The sequence below is a fragment of the Anas platyrhynchos genome, chromosome 12 (assembly GCF_047663525.1).
Source record: "Anas platyrhynchos isolate ZD024472 breed Pekin duck chromosome 12, IASCAAS_PekinDuck_T2T, whole genome shotgun sequence".
NCBI lineage: Eukaryota > Metazoa > Chordata > Aves > Anseriformes > Anatidae > Anas > Anas platyrhynchos.
Window position 1 is genome coordinate 14,476,788 of NC_092598.1, and position 22,276 is coordinate 14,499,063.

At 39.6% G+C, this 22,276-nt stretch overlaps 2 protein-coding genes across 9 annotated transcripts in view; one reads left to right on the forward strand and one right to left on the reverse strand.

The window, feature by feature from the left end:
- LOC101791976 (uncharacterized) overlaps window positions 1-22,276 on the forward strand; it is a 716,414-nt gene that overhangs the window by 53,882 nt on the left and 640,256 nt on the right. The window lies entirely within an intron of this gene.
- Window positions 1-22,276, reverse strand: part of SLC6A2 (solute carrier family 6 member 2) — a 72,309-nt gene that overhangs the window by 14,152 nt on the left and 35,881 nt on the right. For both annotated transcript variants that reach the window (XM_027467060.3, XM_027467061.3), the window contains 8 exons: window positions 20,813-20,951; window positions 19,843-19,977; window positions 15,829-15,932; window positions 13,976-14,100; window positions 13,139-13,251; window positions 9,723-9,851; window positions 7,479-7,578; window positions 956-1,056 (listed from right to left, as the gene is read on the reverse strand). In XM_027467060.3, coding sequence (XP_027322861.1) covers window positions 956-1,056; window positions 7,479-7,578; window positions 9,723-9,851; window positions 13,139-13,251; window positions 13,976-14,100; window positions 15,829-15,932; window positions 19,843-19,977; window positions 20,813-20,951 — 946 coding nt within the window. The remainder of the gene's footprint in view (window positions 1-955; window positions 1,057-7,478; window positions 7,579-9,722; window positions 9,852-13,138; window positions 13,252-13,975; window positions 14,101-15,828; window positions 15,933-19,842; window positions 19,978-20,812; window positions 20,952-22,276) is intronic.

Consider the following 22,276-nt stretch of genomic DNA (forward strand, 5'->3'; position numbering starts at 1 on the left):
TTCTAAATGAATAATTTTATGGCTCCAAGGTAAAGATCAAAGTCTTTTGATCGGTCTGCTGTTTACACAGGTACATGGGTACATGTAGTCTGTGTGTGATTTATTGTTTTTTCCATTGTCAGGTCTAGGTAACAAAGATATGTGCTTGTATAAGGCAGGTATATAATGATGATTTCATTAAGTAGTTTTGAGTTCTGTGAGAAGTTGCATTCCAAATAACGTGTCTGATCTGACTTGGTATAAAATGGTGACCTTTAGTCATGAAGTCTTTCTTTGTTTTTTACTTTCATTAACCAATTTGTACAGTTTTCAGGCCTTCTAAATTAAACTTTCTTTGAATTACTGTATTATTCCTCCCTCTTTATTTCAAAGATGAGGTTAGCCACAGTATATGGCAGTTTTTAAACTGAAATCCATGTCAGCTAAAATGAGAATGGTGAGGGATGGTGAACCTGATGCATTCTGATACACTTTACGTAATTTTATTTCCTATTGATAGCAAAGCTTTAGTAGTAAGGGAATTTCACCATTGATGAGTTCAGCTAAATCATAGACAGACTCGGCCTTTCTCTCCAGCACACTCTTATCCCTGGCTGGATTATTTTCCCAACAGAAAGATTTTTGTTTAATGCTTGGGAGGATGCTGGGAAGACACTGCCTGAAACCATGCTTTGTGTTCCCTAACAAAAGCTTTCCTTTACATCTTGAAGAAGTGAAGGAACAGAAGATGATCTCTGCCACAATTAGCTGCTCCTTCACAACCAAAATATTTTATACAAAATCCCCCCTATGATATTGAAAAGAGAAAAAGAATTAAATAGGAGCGCCTTCTAGTCATCCTGGCAACACTGGGCATAACAAAGACTACCTTGCTTGATACCTTGATACTTGATGGCATATTCTAGGAAAGGCATGCTAGAATTCTTTTGATGATGAAAAAATTATCAGCACTTACCAATAGAAAAGCAGGGCTAACAAATTTCCAGCACAATCTCCAGTAGAGGCCTGGCTTGAAGCCCATCATTTGTTGGATATCTTCACTGAATCTGTCCACACCTAGAAGGGATGTGGACATCAGACCGGCATAAATCTATGCTGGCATATCCCAAAACATATGGTCTTCTTTCAGAAAGACTTCCGAATCAGAAAAAATACAAGATAAAATTGATCTCTTTTCAATGAGTAGGTACATCTTTGATATTGCTATATCCAAGAATTAAATACCTGTGAGCACATGATATCTATTGCAAATAGCTTTACCATTGGAAAGGGGCACTTAACAAATACAGAATCACAGAATCACGTACCTAGCAATTAATTTGTAGGGGCACTGAAGAAATACCTAGCAATTAATTTGTAAACTGGATGTACAGTTCTTCAAATATTTGACTACGGTAACCTAACTACTCAGCAGTATTATGAGTATATTAAAGGAAGACCCAAACCCTTACTCACACAAACTCTTTCTGATAATGAGGTAGATTTGTATGATTTCTAAGTTTACAAAGGAGGCTGTATTTGTTTTGCTTGGCATGCTTCTCTTACCTTTCCACGTTTCATTAATTACCACAGAGCATTCATTATATTTATGACAAATGTCATTTCATCTTTCATCACTTATATAAGGAATGGGGTAGGTGCTGCTTCTGCTCAGTGTAAATATGTACAAAATAAACTAGCAAGGTGCTGCTGGCATGTTTTAGAGTATCCTCTGTGAGTTTGTGAATAACACTACAATCTAGAATTTTCTGAAATTGTTACCTCTATGCATGTAAATATTCAGTAATTCCATACAGCTTTTGTGGATACCCTAGAAGATAAATGATCTATTTGTGCGAGTACAAACCATGAGTAATCAGAACTTCTACCTATTCCTGTAGTTAAGGCAGCAGAGGATACCAAGAAAATCATTAAATGAAGAGAGATCAAAAATTAGTCTTGCTCATTATGCCAGAAATGTATAATATGGATTTAGAAGAAGGGGTGACTTGTTTGCTTGCTTAGTATCAAGACCTTGTTATTAGTAATCTACAATATTTCCATTGTATTTTCCATTCCCATTTGTATATTAAGCATGCAAGAAATAGTGTATGAGGCTTTCCTTGCCAGCAACACTATATAATGCTACTCCATACAAATCACTAAAGTTAGCTACCTCTAGTGGGATTCACTGCACCACAGTGTAGAGAAATGAAGGTACCAGACAAAAAGTCTCAGCAACTCGAGCAGAGGGAAGAAGAGCTGTAAGTATCTGGTTCTCAGTCTTTAGTGTTTCTTGCATCTGTATGGTCTGAGACTTTTCACGTGTATGTTGGTACTTAGTACCTCTGACAGTCTAAGCACTAACAGCTATAAATTGGAATGGTAAACAGAAATCTTACTTTGGACAAATACAATGCAAATAGCTGTGGTAGAAATCTCTTCCTGCAGGCAACACAGAAAGATGAGCTCCTGACTTTGCAGACTCCCATTCAGAAATGCTCTCTAGAGAGTGACTTCAGAACTGGAATAGCTCATTCAACACAGGCCAAAGCAAGAACCACAAATTTGCCACCCTAGGTTACTCACTGTTACAGAACGGGTATGTCCTGAGGAAGGAAGAAATGATGTTTCACTCAGCCCCTCCTAACTCCGTATGGGTTTTACAGGTTTACGTAAGTGTTCTGCACTCCATGTCTGAACACCTTAGCACTGCACAAGTACAGCAGGCTTTCTGTGAGTGGCATTAGCCTCAACTGGCTACAGATTTTGAGTAATTTACAAAGGCATTTCCATGCTTTGCAATGGATTTTATAATGGGGTGATTATTGCTGATATCAAAAAGTGGGAAAAATATCTTTTCAGAGTGGTCTTTTAAGAAGGAAACAGTCTCTAACTGCATGCCTTAAGGATACCGGCTCAGAGATAAGTACTTCTCTCTAGCTCCATCTGTCTGGGCAGACTGCTGGTTTGTAGTTGATAATTCTATTTAATGTTTTCAGGAAGGTTGATTTTATTCCTGAACCCAATAGGTAAACAGCAAAAAGGCAGCTCTTTTGCAGCACGTTTGTTAGAGATGCTGTATAGTTTGTCAGAATTGTTCCTCTTCATGTGGATCCATTCAGTAGAGTTTATTTAATTTAAATAATTAGGACAGCTCAAGTTTGCCCTTTGCATGGAGCCAAGGAAATGTATTTACAAGGTCTGGACACTTGAATGTGAACTTTGATTCTGCTCCCTCTTCCCCCAGTATTATATACAGGTGAAGCAAAGTAGCCAAATTTAAGAAAGGATCTGTAAATGCTCTTTGAATTTAATCTGATTCTATTTGCAGTGCCTTCTGTGAACTTTAAAATGACTGAATTTCAACTGCTGTGAATACGGAGAGTGAAATTTATCATTGTGCAGAAGGTCAAAGGACTAGATAACCTTTGAATAAAAGTTTTGTAGATGGCAGACACAGCTCAAACAGTGCTGTGTGTTCAATATCTACTGAAAATAAGGGATAAATAGTCCATGTTCTCAGACTGCTTTTTCAACAGCACGCTTTTTGGGTACTATACATCTTCAAATAACTATTCAAAGAATCAATGTGTGAAGTAGAATGTAGCTACAGCTATATATGACAGTACTTGTAGGGCTTTTTTTTTTTCTTTTTTTTTTCTTTTTTTTCAGTTTTTGAAAGTATTTACAGTGTTCTTTTGTGATTCTGTAGGATAACATAGGCAACTCAGTAGAATAAACCTAAATGGTGTGATTCCTTCAGTCATAGGACAGAACTGGTACCACAAACCAAACTCCTGATTACTTGCTGGAGACCTGGGGTCAAGTAGAGAAATAACTTCCTTGCTTTTTCACTGAAACGCAAGTGTGACCAGGCCCCATACTTAAATACACTAAAGAGAATTTAAGTGTAGTTTCTAAGCTAATAAACTATGTAGCTGCCTGGGAATGTCTCCACTGCAGTTGCCTGCTAATCAGCATAGAAAACTTGGCCCATTCTCCATGTACATAGTATCGGGGTGTCAAGGGAATTAATGTGAAAATTCAGATTAGGTGGAAGTTGTAAAGTAGATTTCACTATAAAAGCAAGTTATCCTCCTAACATTAGGACAGGATGTTTTCTTTCATCCTGGCAATGCAGAGATCTGAGTTCAGACAGAATTGGAGTACATGTTGACAATACCTCCTGCACTTCCTGCGTGCTAGACCTCGAAGTCATTTGGCTATACAGGCTTAAGAACCGTGCATTTGTGCAGAGGTGAAACTCTTCACTGGCCATAGCTGGAATATTTTAGGGGCATGTTTCCAGAAAGTAGTGTTATAGCTACAACAACCATTTGGAGCCTTAGAGGCATTTCCTGTATTTGGTGTTTTCCGCTCCTGTCTTGTTTAACTCTGTATGCCTATGTGATGTGTAGTATTCTTTCATAAGCTTGGATTATTATTTTTTACTTTGGAAAGTAAAGATTAATAATAATGCCCTGAATGCCATATATTTGATTTAAATGAATCCAAGAAATCAAGTGAACTATGCTGAAATAAAAAAGTAGTAAGAAAAAGGGCTTTTGAATCAACTTAGCCTATTCTAAGCTAAATTAGCTTTCCGTGTAAATGGTACTTTTTGTCTCCTCATATTAGTAACTGTCCAGTTACAGAACTATAAGGGATAACACAGTTTGCATGCAAATGAAGGGTTGGTGTAATATTGCTTCGTTGAACCATCCTATATTTTGGCCATGGAATTACAGTAAGTCACAGAATCATTGAATTGTTTGTGCTCGAGGAGTTCCTGAGAGGTCTCCAGTTCCACCTCCTGCACAAAGCAAGGCTAGCACAGTGTAGAACGGCTTTCTCATGGCTTTGTCCAGTTCTGACCAATCTGTTGCAGTGTGCAATTATTTTACATAGAAAAAAAATCTCAACTTGATCACTGTCTTCTCTTCTCCTACTGTGTACCTCAGTGAAAAGCCTGGCTCTTTCTTTGATAGCCTCTGGATTTGGGTCAGAGGGAGAGGTGTCTGGCTTTTCTTCAAATATGCATCAGAGGAATGGTGTCAGTGTGGCATAAAGACAAAACGGTGAGTTACAACCCAAATGGATCCATATGTTAAAACAAACTTGCTTCCCCTCCTCCCTTGCAAGAAGAAACTTCCCAGTAAGTGGGCATAAGTATAATTTGAACTAAATCTAAAAACTGCCACGTTTTTGGTCTGTGCCAAAATGTCAATGCTTGCCTTCAGGCTGGCTTAATGTTCTGCTGGGTCATTAAGGCAGCTGGGGTCTATCAGGAAAAAGGTAGGCAAGACCATGCCAGATTGAATCAGTCAAAGCAGTTTAAATAGCACCCGGGGCTGTAAGAAGTTCTTCTTTATAAAGCAGCAGGTCATACTGTGTCAGTAGAAGCATCTGTCAGCTGCTTAAGACAATGAATAGATGGTTTCTTGATTATGGGGAGGCAGGAGGGAGAAGGGAAAGGATGATGAAGGGCAGTAGTTGGAACACTTCAGGTCTGGCTAAGCTTGGTTTAGACTGAACTGCATCCAAAGCCTAGCTGTTGTAAAGCACAGTAAATCCTGTTTTAATAGGGGCAGATTATAACTTGCCTTCACTAACCAAAGAATACTTTCATGCCTCTGCTTCTAAGCTGAGCTAACTCTTTTGCATTCAGCTTTTACAGGGATTAAAAACCTCTGAAATCTAGTGCGTCTACATATTTTGAGAGCAGCATATGAGCTGCTTACTAATTCTGTCATCCAACATCAGCATGGAGTTGTTTAAAGCTAAAAGCCTTTTCTTTAGTAGGCTGAACAGCTTTACATGTGAATGCCATTCTTTCACCCCATGTGCTCATCACTAGCTTTTAATTCAGAGAATGACTAGAAGAATGTGGTGGCGTAGTACGGGTGGGTAAATTACTGACTGAGGGAGGTAAATGGCAGTAAGGATGATGATGGCTGAAACCTTCTGAATCATGTCAGCTGTAAGCATAATTTCTAAATAGGAAAGATAATGTCCTTTAGGGGTAAGACAACCTTATTGGGAATCAGGGCAGCTATTTCCATACAGAATTCAGTGGGTAAAAAAAATAATGCTGGCTACTGTGACTTTTGAACCCTAATAACAATGAAGAGTTGTGGCAAACCAGGAAGTATGACATGAGAACTAAGGGGAGATCAGGAGGAAAAATAACAGCTCAAGAAAGTTGATTAATCCAGCAGCCAGCAATTTCATATATCAAAGATAACTTGGACTGCTGCGGTGAGGTGACTTGTGTAAGATCTAAGATTTTCAGCCCTAGATGGGTGATTGAGCTAATCACGGGTTTGTGATTAATATTACATTGCTGAACTGATTATCTCTTACCCATCCAAAATATGAGGAGTTCTTCTGCATCACACTGCCAAAACATTTACAGTGCCTCTGACAGAGCTGACAGCAAACAGTCTTCTGAAAAGTAGTTTGTAGAAGCAAGGGAACAAATTTAAAAGCAAGCCTTGCAAAAGGGAGCCTGAATGTGTATTTGGCTTTGAAAGTGGATAAGCTTAGCTTTTAATGGTAACTGGTGGTCAGAGATAAGTACTGAATTTGGGAAAATAATTTGGAAGCATGTATTCACAACTTACATTATCTGTGAAGGTGGCTGGAAACATGGTCAGTGAGGCTACAAAGACAGCTGTGCTGACAGTTTGTCTTTTCAAGTTAGAAGGTTCCTTTTTGTTATTTGGGGAAAAAAAAAAAAGCTATTCTTTTTGAAGTCCTTATAATTTCACAAATCTCGTCTGGGAAGAGATAACGGATAGCGTTGGCACACACAGATTCCAGCCTAGTGCAGGAGATGAGGTGAATTATCCTAGAGCCAGCCATACTGAGGTTAAAGCCAATTATTGCACCCTTTTTGTGGCATAAATCACTGATTTTTTTTTTTTTTAACCACTTATAAGATGTTGGATATTCCATGCCATGCTGTGAAAGAAACTATTTCTAAACTGCTGGTGTTTTTATAATTAAGTAGAATGCTGTCTCAGACCGAAGTGGCTAATGTGGGAATTATTACAAGTTTAAGACAAACTAACTTTGTTAGTATTGCCCTGGAGTCTTGGGGTTGGCCCTGGGGAAACTGTGGATAGCAGGAACAGGGGAATCTGTATTTAAGCTATTCTGCTTTGAAAGCATGAGGTATAAGCATGCTACTGCAAGCCATGGTCTGCCTTAACAGATAGAGAATACTGGCAGAAGAGGTTGCATTCTCACCTCATTGCAGTAGCCTTCACAAGGTGATTTCCTTTGGATTTAGGTGGAGTTTCAAAATCTATCCCACTGAACATCTGCATTCCTGTCCCTATTTGAAAATCAGGTGAAAATTGTTGCATAAAACCCGTCCTGTCATGCCTTCGTGTATACAGTGCTGCACTAAATCCCCTCAAGACAATGTGGGAGCCTGCCACGAGCTCACTCCGAGTATCAAAGGCTTTGCAGGTGTGAAGGGAATTGCTTACCATAAAACCATGAAACTCCAATTGCCTCCATTAAAACAGCAAACAGTATGGACGTCCCAGCTGCAAATGTGTCCAGCAGTGTGAGCACGTAAATTCCACCCTAGCATGGGGGAGTTGAGAGATGCAAGAGAAGCAAGTTAGACGTGGAGTCATGTCAGCAGTTCAGCATCAGGTTAACAGAAATCTGCTTCTCTTGAAATCGCTTTACCCAAGTCTTTTAATACAGAACCGGTGCTGCAGACACATGTTTGTATGTACACACAAAACTCTGGAACTAGGCTCTTCAGAAGGGTGGCAAATCTTTTTCACCTGCCCTAACTGAAAGAGGAAACAGAAAACTCCGTGTGATTAAGGAGCGCTCTCAGCACTCCGTATTTTCAGTGGCAATGGAAGGCTACAGAGGAATGGAGAAGCATGGTTTGTTTACTTGTTTCAAAATGAAACTGAATTATGTGTTTCAAGCCATGCTTTGTCACATGTAAACAACAAAAATGTTCGCATTTGCAGCGCATTTCAGTTAAAATCCTTTTTTTCACAACCACACTCAATTTGCCTAGGCCTGTTCAGAAGGGAGGGAACAAAGGAATTATTTTCTATGCTATTCCCAATGGGATAAATAGCATGTGTGCTGTTTAGATCTCTAGGTGGTTTTAAGCTCTGCAGTTTTCTTTTTTCCCTGATTAAAACCATGGTTTTCCAAAACAGCTGTGCATATTTGCAAGATGGGAGAGACCACTGCTTAGGCTTTGTCTAGGTTTTTAATTCTGTGGGGACTTGTCTGGAAACTGAATGAACTTGGGTTGTTGTGTGAGAAAGAAAATGTTGTTTATCCAATGACATTTCGGCCTGACCTCGTTTTTGTTCTACACCTGCTCTAAATGGATGCCTTCACTATCAAAACTTAGCGAAGCGAACAACAAGTATGCTTTTGTAAGAGACATGTTTTGAAAATACAGCCTCAAGTTTTCGGAGCACAAAATCAATCAATGTAATGTGATGGTATCACAAGGGGCTTTCTTTGTAACTTGTGCACATTAGAAATGTTCTCCAGCCATGTGAACCCGGACATCTGGATGAGCGCGGGCAGTTCAGTGCGTTCCAGCTGCCGGGGGGACTTCATTCCAAACAGGTGCCGTTATGTGAAAGCTGCAGCCAGGCTGCTGGCTGCAACCGCGTCAGCCTGTCTGAAGGCATTGGGATCGCACCCATTGGCACCTCAGTTCTTACCCACTGAGTTAGTTCTGATACTGTACTTAATTTTTTTTTTCCAATCAAAATTGAGGATGACGAAGGATTATGTTGAGGTCTTTAAATAACAATGGAGATGGCGTGGTTTTAAAAGGACAAACTTTAAATGCATGCATTTGTAGTGTCTCCAATATTTTGAGAAAATGAGGGTAAAAATATTGGGGGTACTCTTCTAGTGTATATAGAGCTTTGTTATCTTAAATTAATTCCATTTCAATAACCTTAATAGGTCTGGAAACCATTTCTAGTGGAGGGAGAGAGGTTCAGCACATCTATTTTCATTGTGGCTACCTCATGTTTCCCTTGTTCTCTGAAAGCTTTGATATCTTTGCTTACAGAAATTCTTGCTTTTTGGCAAAAATCAGAAGGTTCTCGTACTGCAGGACATCCAACCTAGTGGACTGTGGTTCTCATCCTTCAGTTAGTTGTCAAAAACTGGGTGAGGCAAATCATTCAGGATGAAGAAATCTCAGGGTAATGGTGGTGAAAAAACAGCTTACTAGATGTTCAGGGTAAGTTATGTGTCATTTTACAGTGTTAAGAATAAGAGATCAGATCTAGGAACATTAAGAAACACATGGGGGGAGGAGATCATTTTTCTGAAGTCCCTTCATGTGAATCAAAGGCTTCTTATTTGCTTCACAAAGAAAATAGCCAGATGTCTGATGGACTGGTCACTCAAAATCCTTAGTTCCTCACAGAGGTTTAAGTATTCAACACAATTCTGTTAAGTATGACCTTCCCCCAACACTAAGAACAAAAACAGTTCTTTGAAACAGAAGCTTGTAGGTTCAGATGGTAGCTAATAAACTTGTCTAAAAAGAGCAGAGAAGCATCGTGTAGGTAAGACTGAAAGTAACATTCTGACCATAAGGTTGTTTAAGAATTAAAATTTCTCTATAACCAAAAGAGTCACCTGAGCCCCCTGGTATTTCCAGCTGATGAGGTTAACTGCATTTTAAAGGTATTTGTGACGGAAATTTTTGTTGCACTTACATTGGTAATGCAAAAAAGGGCAAGTAGGAAAGTGCCAAACGACACGCCAAAGGTGAAGAGCTTTCTGTGCTGCTTCAGAATTTGGAAGTCGTCTGCCAAGCCAGTGATGACAGCCTCCATTCCGCCCATCTGAGGAAGGGAAGGCAGAAGTTCTCGTTAAACCGTGCTGACATGTTCTACATACAGAGCAAAGGATATTGGCAGCTTGTGTAATTCATTCCCAACCACTGCATGGCTGCTGACATTTCAGCTGTACGTGTTCAGAGGTACAACTGATTGTCCCCTGGTACAGAACTGAGGCAGAGAATTGGCCATCCAGAGCCATGGCTGGTGGTTTGACTGCTGTATCCTCTGCTGCCTCACCAGGACAGTGAGATAGTAAGGCAGTATGTTGGGAAAGATAACATCCATTCATGTAAAATCTGGGAAGAAGTCTTATCAGAAGTAATTTAACTCTCTAAGAGACTTTAGGAATAAGAGAGACACCATACTTCACACACACACAGGGAAAATCTACTGAACAAAGATTCGGGTTAGCCATGGGTTAACCACCTCCAGTTTGACAGAAATGTTTACAGACCTGGAAGCCTCACTGCATAGCAAGCTTCATGGCGTTTTTCTGTTGACAGCATGAAAGAATTTTTGTTTCTTTGTAGAATTTGTTCCTGTGTAGAATTCAATTCTGAATATTAGCTTTGATTTGTTTTTGTTGTATTTTAATGTAGGAAATGCACTTTCCAAATTTCCATTGAAATCGCTGAATTATATATATAGGTTACTATGAATTTTAATTTCTTTCTACTAGTGAAAGCATTCTGCTCCTCCTCAACCATAAAGTTATGGGGGAATTAATACCAGTGTCCTGTCATGATAAGTTTGTTTGTAAATAAACTTGGTAATGCTTTTTGTGATGCTGAAAGATCATAGCAAAACCTGTAGTGTTTGGTGCCATGTGAGAGTTAGTCTGTGCTGACATATTCTGTCTCTTTCCTATAACAATCTGATGAAATGAGCATTTCTGGTTCAAACAGCAGCAGAGTTTTCTCTATAGAATATGGATGATTCCAATCAAAGCCAAGTTGCTGGGGACATGGAGCACTTTTTAATAAAGGTAACTAATGCTCCCAATTAAGGTTACAAATTGTAGCATGGGCTTGTGCTTACTGTTCTCGGGGAGGGAATGGGGGGGCACAACTGAGTGCCGTGCTGTTAAGCCCAGCCACTGCTTGCTGGGCTCAGATGTTGTTACTGTGTTGGCACTTTAATGAGAGTGGAGAAGTTGAAGTGGAAAGAGATGGTCTGGATGATTTTGGCTAAGAACCAATTCTTAATGTGCCACTGTTTATTCCACTGGTTAATTCCCCGTGTCAAGCTAGATATATACTCCAAAAAGTGTTTGCAAACATTTCTTCCATTTCCTGTCCTTTTCATTGTTGCTTGCTGAAGCTTGCATGATTGGATTTCTCTTTGCTTAAACATTTGGACAGCTACGTTTTTGTATAGATGTCTGCATTTCTGTGCCTGTGCAGGTTTATGCACATGAATACAAGTGGTCGTATATAATTCTTCGTCTTTACCCTTGGGCTTATTTGATTTTTAGGTTTAAAAAAATTAATTTTCCCTTTAGGGGCTTGATCAGTCAAGTAGGGGGGAGAGGTGAGAAGACCACCCATAACAGATACTGCATGACTCCAGTTATCCTAGGTAAATGATTAAAAAAAAAAAAAAAGAGCAGAGTATGAACAGGCAAATCCCTCCTCTTCCTTCTCTACCCAACCTGTTTGTTAGAAAGACACGGCTAACTTGGCCACAGTTTTTCAGCATCTAGTATTTTAATTATCTCCCCAAGAAACAGTTTTCTCCACTTGTAGGAACAGTGTGTTCTGCAATCTAAATCCTTGTTTTTGTCACCCAAATGTTTCTAAACATTGCTTGAATTTACTGCTGTTGTGCCGGCAATAGTCTTGGATCTAAACTCTTATGTGCATTTTTCTCAATACTGCCCTGTTTCTACTGGTCATTCATGTCCTTCCACTGTGCTGAAGCTTTCCTTTCTTTTATGCATGCTTACAGTTGAAGAATGTCCAAGCTAAAAAACCAGATGCAATCTCGCTTTAAACTTTTAAAGAGGAAAGGAGATTTTAGTGTGTAGGTTAAGATAAACTTCATTGAGCCTGAGCTGTAATTCTCAAATCCACATGCTTGAGAAACATTTAGACCGGAATCTGACATTTACAACTCAGATCTCACTTTACAAGATCTCATTCAGCTATTTGCCAATGATTATCATGGATTTCTTCTGTAATCTCATCATAGTTCTGCTCTTTTCCATGCCAGTTCATTCTTTGCCTTTCTTGTCCTTGAAAATGAACTTGTCACTTCCAGCAGTAAATTCCTAGATCAGCTCTGCACATCCAGAACTGCAGTGCTTTGTGCCTTAGACAGAACCCCCCATGCTATCAAAAATGATGAGCGTTCATTGTTGACTATTCTTAAAAGATCCTGTTTGTTTTTCCCCCAAATTAATCAACTTTTAAGCTAAGTATAATGGGATGTCTTCACCTCTTTGGCAAGAACAAAACAGTGCAAGTGTAGTTATGGGACATCGGGATATTTTCTGTAGGGCTGAAGTTTCTGTGATCCCGAATGTCATGGTACAGTCCAAGTCATCACACTAGAAATACCACATGCACTCCTTTAGTGTTGAATAACAGCCAGAAGGCCAAGTTTAACTGCAGAGAGAAGCACAGCATTGTTATGTCCTTATTGTGAAAACAGGTGTTTGAGTATTTCCCAGTCTTCATTTTGTACAGGTAGGAATTATATAGTAATATAATATGAAACTGCTATGGAAATATTCTGATGCAATTATTAAATTAAATTTACAGGAAATTCACTCTCACTACTTGTAGGAAAAAAAAAAAAGCCAGGCTATCATCAGACATTGTCTTGAACAGATTAATGAATTTCAGCACATGTGAAAATCTCTTCTAAAAACCCCTCTACTGAGTGCTGTACTGCGGCTTGTGTTTTGCAAGCTGGGTCCGAAATCTTATCACAGGTTCCTAGTAGTAATTGTTCATAGCAGTGGTGTTGGGTCATACCTTGGAATAATAATAAGAGTTGATGAACAGCCCCTCCCTAAAGCCATAAAAAAGAAGAGGTGAGTAATTGTTTGCTGGCTTGTAAATTATTTGATCTCTTCCTAAACCTCTTAAATATTGTGAGTCTTCAATTAAATACACTGCAAGGAGTAACACTGTTGGTATGTTGGCTGTGACTGAAAACAGATTCAGGGAGTGTACAGAATGTTTATTTGAAGTGCAATGAAACCCTTATTTAAGGCTGACACTTCTCCAGTTATATTCTGCAATAGTTGAGGAAAAGTGTCAAGGTTAGGAAGAAAAACTACTCACAGAACTGTCGATGCCAAGGGTAAGGAGCATGATGAAGAATACCACAGCCCAAAACGTAGATCCTGAAAGAGTTGAAATTGCCTCTGGATAGAGGATGAAGACTAAACCAGCTCCTAAAATAGAAAAGTAGAAGTAATACTGAAAGGTGTTTCACAGAAGTGTGTATTTTAATAAGATAGATTATGACTAAGTTGACTCCTACATCAGTCCACATCACACTGAGTAGCTGTTAGAATGCAAATTGCATTATACCAAAAATACACCCAAAATACTTTAATAATGTACTCATGAAAGTTTTGTATATAAAATCTATAACATCCTTTTGCACTTTAAATAATCTTTTATGGTATTCATGATCTTTCTAGCTATTTTTCAGCTATGTAGTAAAGAAAGATCCCTGTGGATAGGGACTCTGCTGTTTGGCAGTAGAATTCTTTGATGTGATAAGGGAGATACAGGAACTGAAAGCACAGGTCACCTGTTACCAGTGAAAGGACTACATCTGAGCTCCCCAGGAGCATTCAAAACAGTTATCTATGGCACTGAAAAGCAACACGTCCCCAGGATACTAGGCAGTGGTAAATGCCTGTTTGCTGCAGAGGCTGAACTTGTACAAGGCACGATGCTGGGGAATCTCGAGTCAGAAGAGCTGAGATGAATCAATATAATTTATAGTTCACATTTTAGTGGGGCCCTTTTACGTAGTTTGGGTTCCAAGGAATTTCATTCGGGTCACTTCCATGAAATTTTTAACAGTTGTTTGAAACAAATATAAGCATATTTGCAAGGAAATGATGAATGAAAAGGAGTAAAAGTAGTGTAAAACTCGCTCCTTACCTTCAGTGGCTACATCCTCAATTTTAACTTTGTGCTCATGAGCCATGTAGCCCAATATGGAGAAAATTGCAAATCCTGAGATGAAGCTTGTGACACAGTTAATAGTACTAGTCAGCAAAGCATCCCTAGTGATGGAAAGAAGAACAGCCCGGTTAAAACAAGAGCATTAGGGTGGGGATTGTTATAGTGATAGGAAGATTCTTGTGAAAATGCTATTTTTGCAGTTATCCTGATGATCAAAAGCTCGTATCAGTGTACTGCGCTAGGAAAGGACCTACTTCTGTTCACTGATTTGCTTTAAAACTAAATTCTGCTCAAAAAGAAGATAAGCAAAATTATATGAAGGTATCAAGTAATAATGTCATCAACCTGGTAGCCATAACATAGCAAAGAAGTGGCTTGTAGAGAAAGAGCCTCACTAAGGAGTATTTACACTAGTCAGGAGCAATTCACATGAGTAGGTGTTCAGGAATATTTTCAGATAGGTCCAGGAGTGGTTTTAGCAAGCTGCGCAGCCATTCACAGTAATGGCAGTGGATGACACATTAACCAGTACTGAGGTCCCTTCATCTATGAAGCTGGCCCAGCTTTTCAGAAAAAAAAAAAACTACTTTATCAGTCTGTACAAACGTAAATGCACGTTGTACAAAATACAACCTTTAAGCCAAAATGGCTTAAAGAGAATAAGCATGTTTCCTTTCATCGGTTCCACTACCCAAAAACACAGGTGCCATACGCCAAACTTTATCCTCCTCTGGATACTGCCACAATCTGAAAACCTTGAAGAGTTTGCCTTACAGGGAGGGCAAGTCTTGTGAAGCAACACTGCACAAATACAGTAAACTAAGAACTAAATAATACCATTTCATATATAGTCTGTGGCGTTTTCTCGATTTCAAGTGTATTTTTTCCATTTTGGAGCAAAATTACTGAGGATATAGACTGAGGAAACATTTATACAGGAAGTTGCTATATCAGGTTAATGCAAAATCTGCAGAAGACAATAAATGTTATTTTGGAAGATTGCTGGGGTTAGCATTCTGAGTTCTCAAACCCAGTAACATCACCTACTGTGAATAATCAGAGGCTCTGGAGTCACTCTCTGTTGAGTACAAAGTTCTCTCAAGTCAGTGGAAGGAAGTATTCCAGGATTTTGGCTTTTGATCCATTTAAAGCTGCTCAAATCTAAATGTTTTCTTGCATCTTTTCACTGGAACATTTTTGCTATCCATCAGTTCACAATGTATTTATAATACATTTACTTTCTGAATTTATATTTCATGGGAAATAAAAAAAAAAAAAGTGTGTTTTCATTCCAAAGCGTTATGTTAACAAACCTTCTGGAAGTTGGAAGTTCTCAGAAGGTGCAGAGTGGCTGTGGTTGAATTTCCATGGCGGTGATTCAGCAAAACAGTTATAAACCAACTTGATTTAAAATACATTCCTAAATTGGAGCTCAACATAAAACATCAGAAATTTAAGCCCAAAGCACAAAAACAGTTCTAAAAACTGGAATCTTCTGCTTTTAGTTCCTGGACCAATAAGCTTTCATCCCATGTTCACTGTTGCTCTTAACGGTACTTTTGAAAGGCAAACACAAGCAGAGTTTACACAGCTGTCTAAAGTCTAAGCCTAATCCCATTCTGTTTTGCAGCGCAGCAGATATCTTGGCAGGTTCCTGTTGCTAAAATTTCAGTAAGACTGTTTCAAGTTTTGGTTGGTTGCTATGTCTACGTGAGACTGGCCATCATTAATAAGCGACTGAAGATAAAAAGATATTGCTTATTCCAGCTGCATTTATCGAGTAAAATAGCATCATTCTGAAGCAGTAATGAAAGCTTAGGCTGTCTTACCTGTAGCAGTTGTTGTCAAACTTATTGTAACTGGCAAATGCAATTAAAACACCGAACCCGGCTCCTAAGGAGTAAAATATCTGAGTGGCTGCATCAATCCATACCTGTATAATGACACCAACATTGTCAGAGGGTCAGTTCAGTCCAAAAGATACAGCAGGGAAATGAGAGAATGGCACAAGGCAAAACTGGCTTTTGAAAATAAATGATCAATACTTGTGGTTGTGGGAGTGTAAGCGCTGTGCAGCCCCCATGAACTGTTGCATGGAGCACGCTCCTGGGCTGAAATCACTCAACAGGAACTGGGAAAGGCCAAAGTGGTGGACAGGCCTGCAGTGCATGTGTGCTGCTGTGTCTGGGGGGTATACCGATTGGATCTGGACTCCTGAGCAATTGTTGAGTGCTGAAATGATTACACGAATTTTCTTCTGGCTGACAGAAATACACTTCCACTTGCTCTTTTTCCAAGTTAGTTTGGAATGCACAACCAAAAAACTAAAAATAGTTTGCAGGTCAGGAGTTACAAGACATTTTCTTTCCCATAAGAGAGCTTTCTTCATGGGACTGTAATTACACTTTATATGATTCTTTCTTGCTTCAGAAGCTGAAGCAGGACTTACATGCTGTGAACAGAACCATTCGATCTTTGTCACCTTCTTTCCCACTTAGTTGGAGAAGGAGTTATTCCTGTGATAAACTTTGTTAAATTTCAGTTTAGACGCAGCTCAGTCATTTTAAGAATTGGCCACTAGGGAAAACTTCTTCAATGCTGTAACATTTTCTAAAGTGACTCTCCAGCCTAACATCCACTCACAATGTGCAGACAGCAGTCAGGAACGATGCCACGGTGCTGGTCTGCTGAATCAGAAGCCTGAAAATAGTCCTCCCTGGTTAATGAGGGTTTCATTTACTCAGTTGTTACACAGAAGTTATTTATTTGAATAAACATCTTCACTCCAAATTCCACAAGGGTAACAGTCAATGGTGTGAATAGTCCTCAACTTTTCTTAAAATGGTATCTTCAGCTTTGGCAAAATCTGCCTAGTGCTTGAGGCTACAATAAGCATTGGATTTTATTGCCATCCATCTCTGTAAAATCAGACCCCAATGCATCAGCAGAGGCTCTAAGTGATCTTATATCTAAGGGATCTAAGGTGCAAGCTCCACCTGCCTTGGGATGGTAATGCTAAGCTTTTCATGTTTGGCCTACTCCAAAGAAAGGGAGTTTTAACCCATTTTAACATGATGTACGAAGGCATTTATACTGGTGATCTATTTTTCCTCAGTGTAGATGCTTTCAATTCATGCTTGCTGAAGATTGAACTCTTTACTGAACTCAGGATTTGGAGAGAACTATTAGAGTTGACAATGATTTGAAAGATGAACTGAACAACAAGCTGTAGAGCATCTACTGTAAACCAGTGGATAGGTGGATATGGTTTTTCTCAAGCTTCTGTTCAAATAGAGTTTAGGATCACAGATTTTTTTTTTTTTTTTTTTTACTAAATAGGAGTGCAATTCTGTAAACTGTGTTCCTTGTTCATTCCTCTTATACCCACCTACATCTTTGTTTCCACACAAAAGTGGAGATCAAATAGGGCTTTACTCTCTGAAGTGTGTTTTATATGTATAAGAGTTCAGGAGGAATGTAAAACCTCCTATATTTTTTCTTTGAAAAACAAAACCCACCACCACCAACAAAACCCACAAAACTTATGTTATGTTGCTAAAGTGCATGATTTTAAAAAAAATAAAAATGCCTGAACTATAAATAAATGTGTGTTTCCATCACAGGGCATTTGTTTTTAGTGGCTCTCTAGCTCTTCTGTGTCTTGCCAATGGAGTTGTACTCATACTTCCCCTCTCTTACTATTCAAGCACTGTTAAGTATCTGCCTAAATTCTGTTGATTCAAGTAAGGGTTTAGCACCTGCTGCCTGGCAAGTGAGCTACATGGATGTTAAACTATCTGTTAAGTCTAAGATCCTGGACTGTGTCTGCTCAGTAAGAGCCTTGGCTCATAATTTGTTTCCTTATCAGCTCCTAGGAAGTTGAAGATAAAGAAAAAAAGAACAGAAACCAGAAGTTCCATTAGAACTAAGATTAAATGCAAAGCATTCCCTTTGATGTAACAAAACACAATGGGAAATTGTCAGTGGGGCTGGCTCTTCTGCAGTTTACGTCCATATTCTCTGTTCTCTTCAGCTGAACATGTTACATAATCTTCAGGAGACTTGTTAAGGCGTGTGAAGGAGCTAGCACCTTCCTTCTCCCCTCTTTGAAAGAGGGACCCTTTGTGGAACAGTATCTCTGAAAACTGAGGTGCCTTAGGGCTTGCTCAGAGCTGTGCAGTACGTGCCCTGAGAAAATGCGGGGGACCTTTCACATTGATCAGGATGCTCTAATGCCTTTTATGAGAGCATTAGTAGAGCCCACTGCAGGTCATCACTGTGACTTATGGCACTTTTTGGTTAGATTAATCACTTGGGAGAAAGAAATAAATCAGATTCAGGGACACTGACGTGGAACTGTAGGGGCTGAAGACAAAGATTAAACACGCCGCCATTGCAGCAGCAGGTGGCCCAGGTACTGAGCAGGAGGAAGGCTGACATGATAAGCAGGTTGAGAAACTTCTTATAATTGATCTTCTGACTTTTATTATTCTAGAGGAACAAAATAAAAATTAAAGTAATCTGAAAAATGTAGCCTTAGCAACAAATAGCTTCAGGGTCAGCCAAGTAGCAGCTGCAGAAACATTAAGCCAAGAACCAGCAGTGCACAGAAGTATCCTTCCAGAGGCAGCTCTGAGCATGGAGGCCTAGACTCTGAGCTGATGCAAGCTGGCGCTGCTCCATGGACTTCCAGAACATGTGATGTTTTTTCTGAGTAGCACTTAAAATGTATAAGAAAAAGTTAAGCAGCTCCTTTGTTCATCCTCACGTCTTTGTATTTATTTATGTAAGTGCGTAAATGTGAGCAATTGAGGTGGCTGCTGCTTTGATGGCAAAGGGGGATCACAGCCCAGTGTTTGAAGTGGGTTTTGCTGAACAATCAGAAAGATCCAGTTAGAATGTGCATATGAAACGTGTAGTGCAAGGATGTACAGACTAAAGAGGCATATCTGAAAGCTGCAAATTTTCAAGAATTCATGTCATACTTGTAGAACTGTGTCCTTGCTTTTCAGTTGTGCATCTATTTGAATGGTCTGGAGACCTATCCACAAAGATACTATGAGTTGTTTATAAGACAGAAATGTTTTTGGGATAGCACCATGGTATGATCTATCTCTACTCACTACATCACTGTTTTTTGTAGGTCTGAAATGCTGGCGATTTTATGAGTAATGCCTATACTCATAGGTGTTGCTTTACAAAGGATGAAATAACTCAGTCCTTAGTTCCAGAGTACTCCACAAATTGGGTTGGTTTGGATGGATTTCGTGAGAATATCTTGCAATGTTACATGATATGGTGAAATGTACACTGCCTTTGATAGGAAGGTAAGAGCACCATAGTGTTGAGGTGGTTGTTCATATGAAGGACAATGATGAACGGAGATGGTCCTGACTTAGTATGTTCACTACCGTGTTCATAGGCCTGGAATTTTGTTTACCAAGTAAATGTTTAGCCTAGTGATTTAAAAAGGAATTTTTTTTGCTTGAGGTAACTCTGAGCCTTTGGAGAGCTGAATTTTTATGTGACTCCATTTCCATGTGCAAACAATTCTGTAACTTACAGGGGGCACAGTCAAAGAATGGACTTTTTAAGGGACTGGCACACCTGACATTGCCCTCATACAGTTTTTTAGTGATTAGGACAGTCTGGGTTCAGGCTGAGATACTCCTGTTATGGAGAGCGTTAGAAATCTGGGCTATCAGAGGCAGTGGGCTAGTGTTTACGCGAAACTGTAAGTATGGCTATATATCTTCAGAACTTAGCTCCAATAATTTCAGTTTTAATAACAGAAGTAACAGGTTTAACAATAACAAGGAATGAAAGTAGAAGAGTACACTTACTGTGGCTTCTTTTAATCTTCTGAAGTCTATGTGCAGGTATGCATTTATTCCGTTGTATGCACCGGGCAGGGTTATTCCGTGTATTAGCAAGACAAATAGTACAACATAAGGCAGAGTGGCTGTTATCCACACAACCTGCAGACAACAGAGATCCCAGAGGTTAATGAGCTGTTACAGAAGATTTAGGAATGAGTGAAAAATACAGCAGGGACTTCCTTGGTTTTGTCCATTCAGTTCTATGCAGTAGCTCTTTTTAGGATGCCTTGGGGGAAATATAACAAAAAGTATAACAAAGAGTCTACGTATCTGTGTTTACAGCAGGAGATGGTTTTGACAAGCAGAAGACTTGGAGTGCTTATATGTTACCAGTGTGTGTTAGACTGCTCATTAGCTGTTCAGCCATCTATTAGTTAACCAAATAATGCAGTCATTGCCTGATGTTAGGTGCTACTTTTATGAAACTCTACACAGAGCTCTCAGCTATCTAACCCTAGAACTTCTGGTAAGGAGGTTTCTGAGGGATGTCAAAGAGTAATTTCAAACTCCTTTCTTTAGGTAATATTTTTTTCTGGTCACGGCATTTTATGTGATAACAAAGCATCTTAAACCAACAAAACATCCCATTAGCTATGAATAACAGAACACATTGGCTAGGAATAGGAGGCACATTAGAAACGATGCAAAACATCTTTGTCTGCCCAAGTATTTTCTAGATGAGACCACCAATGCTGAATTGAGAATAACATGCTAATAACATTCCCAGTCAGAACATCATGCAACCAAAATTTGTAGATAAAATAAAGGCTGAATCTGGACTGTGTATTCACACTGTACATATACCAAGGCCTCTCACATGGTTTAGTTCCTGAGGATCCCTCAGATGCAGTGATTTAGTGTCTTCCTAAAATAAGGAGACTTCTTAAAGAAGACAAAGAATGTAGTTGAGATAGAAGGACAATGTTATCTCTACCTTTCCTGAAGTCTTCACGCCTTTCCACAGACTAAAGAAAAGAATGATTACCACCACCAAGAGGCAGAGGGAAAGTTGCCAGCGAGGCAAGCCAAGGTCATGGATTCCACGGCTTTCATGCAGGTGCAGAACTCCTCGCCTACATACCAGATACACAGAAACAAAGCGAAGTCACTGGGGGAAAAAGCTTTTATCTCTCACATCCTGTAAGCAGTGCAAATAGCTGCTGCACTGCACTAGTAGCGGCCCTACTGGCATTGCTAGCAGTTAGAGAAATCTCTTTTATGAAGCCAGGTGTTGTGCTACCTTTATGTTCTCACTGGCACATCAGTGTCTGCTTAGCACCATTGTTTTGGAAGTGTCACTCTGTTTTTTGTTCTGTTTTTTATTTTTATTTCTTTCCTTGAGCACCAAACAGATGCCCAGAGGGGCTGCAGAATCTCCACCCTTGGAAACTGGCCAGTAAAGGCCCTGAGCAGAGTAATTTCAGTTTTGAAGTTAACCTTGCTTTGGGTAAAGAGTTGTATTAGATATCTCTTACAGATCCCTTTCAACCTAAATATTCTGTGATTCTAGATAAGCAGCAGCTGACTTCGTGCACCTTGGGCAGTTCTGAAGTTACTTTCAATGTCTTCTTGGATAGGCTGTTGTAAGGCTGCAAGTGGGAGAAGTGGTCAGATAGGAAAAGCAACAGTTGGTAAATCTAAAATGGATATTAGTGCTCTGTGCTGTTTGCTGAGGTAATGGAACAACAGTAGAAGAAATTCTGTTGCTTACCAGGGCAGGCTAATTCTTTGGGGATCTATGAAGTGTGAAATGAAGTGTAGAAAGGAGTATTTCTCCAGAGGGCTGGTGACATCTACAAGAGATGTCAAAACACATTGAGTGCAACAGGCTGAGGGGTGTGAGTGGGATGTTAGAGTGGATCTCCCTTCAACTCCCTTCTATGCTCTTGAAGGGTTTCTTGCTGCGTGTTCAAACCTAATTCTGCTAGGCATCTAGGGGAGGTTGGCTCAGGGGTGCAATCCCTAGTGTTTCAGTGCCCATTCAGAACAAATCATTGTGACCTTGGCTCCTCTCCTGTCTCTGTTACCTTTACTTGCCATGCACTGCTTGTGTAAAATAGACAGTTGTACTCTGTTGGCTGCTCTTAGCACCGTGATTCAAAGACTCCCTTTTCGGTAGTGGACTTCGCAGATAACTACAGTTTGGAGAAACTGAAGTATGGAGTCACTTTCCCTGCATGACTGCAGACACGTAGAGAGTAAAGCTTGAGGAGTTCTCACCCCACTAGCTGTCCGTGTACTTCAGAGTTAACTTAAGCACTCGTCTTACCAAGCCAGAGATGAGTCAAATAGAGCTGAATAAGCTCTAAGATAGAGCCAAACCTGTGTCAACTTAAGTGGGAAAAACGCAAAAATGTTTCTGTACTACTGAAACTGTAGAAACACACTAGGAAAATAA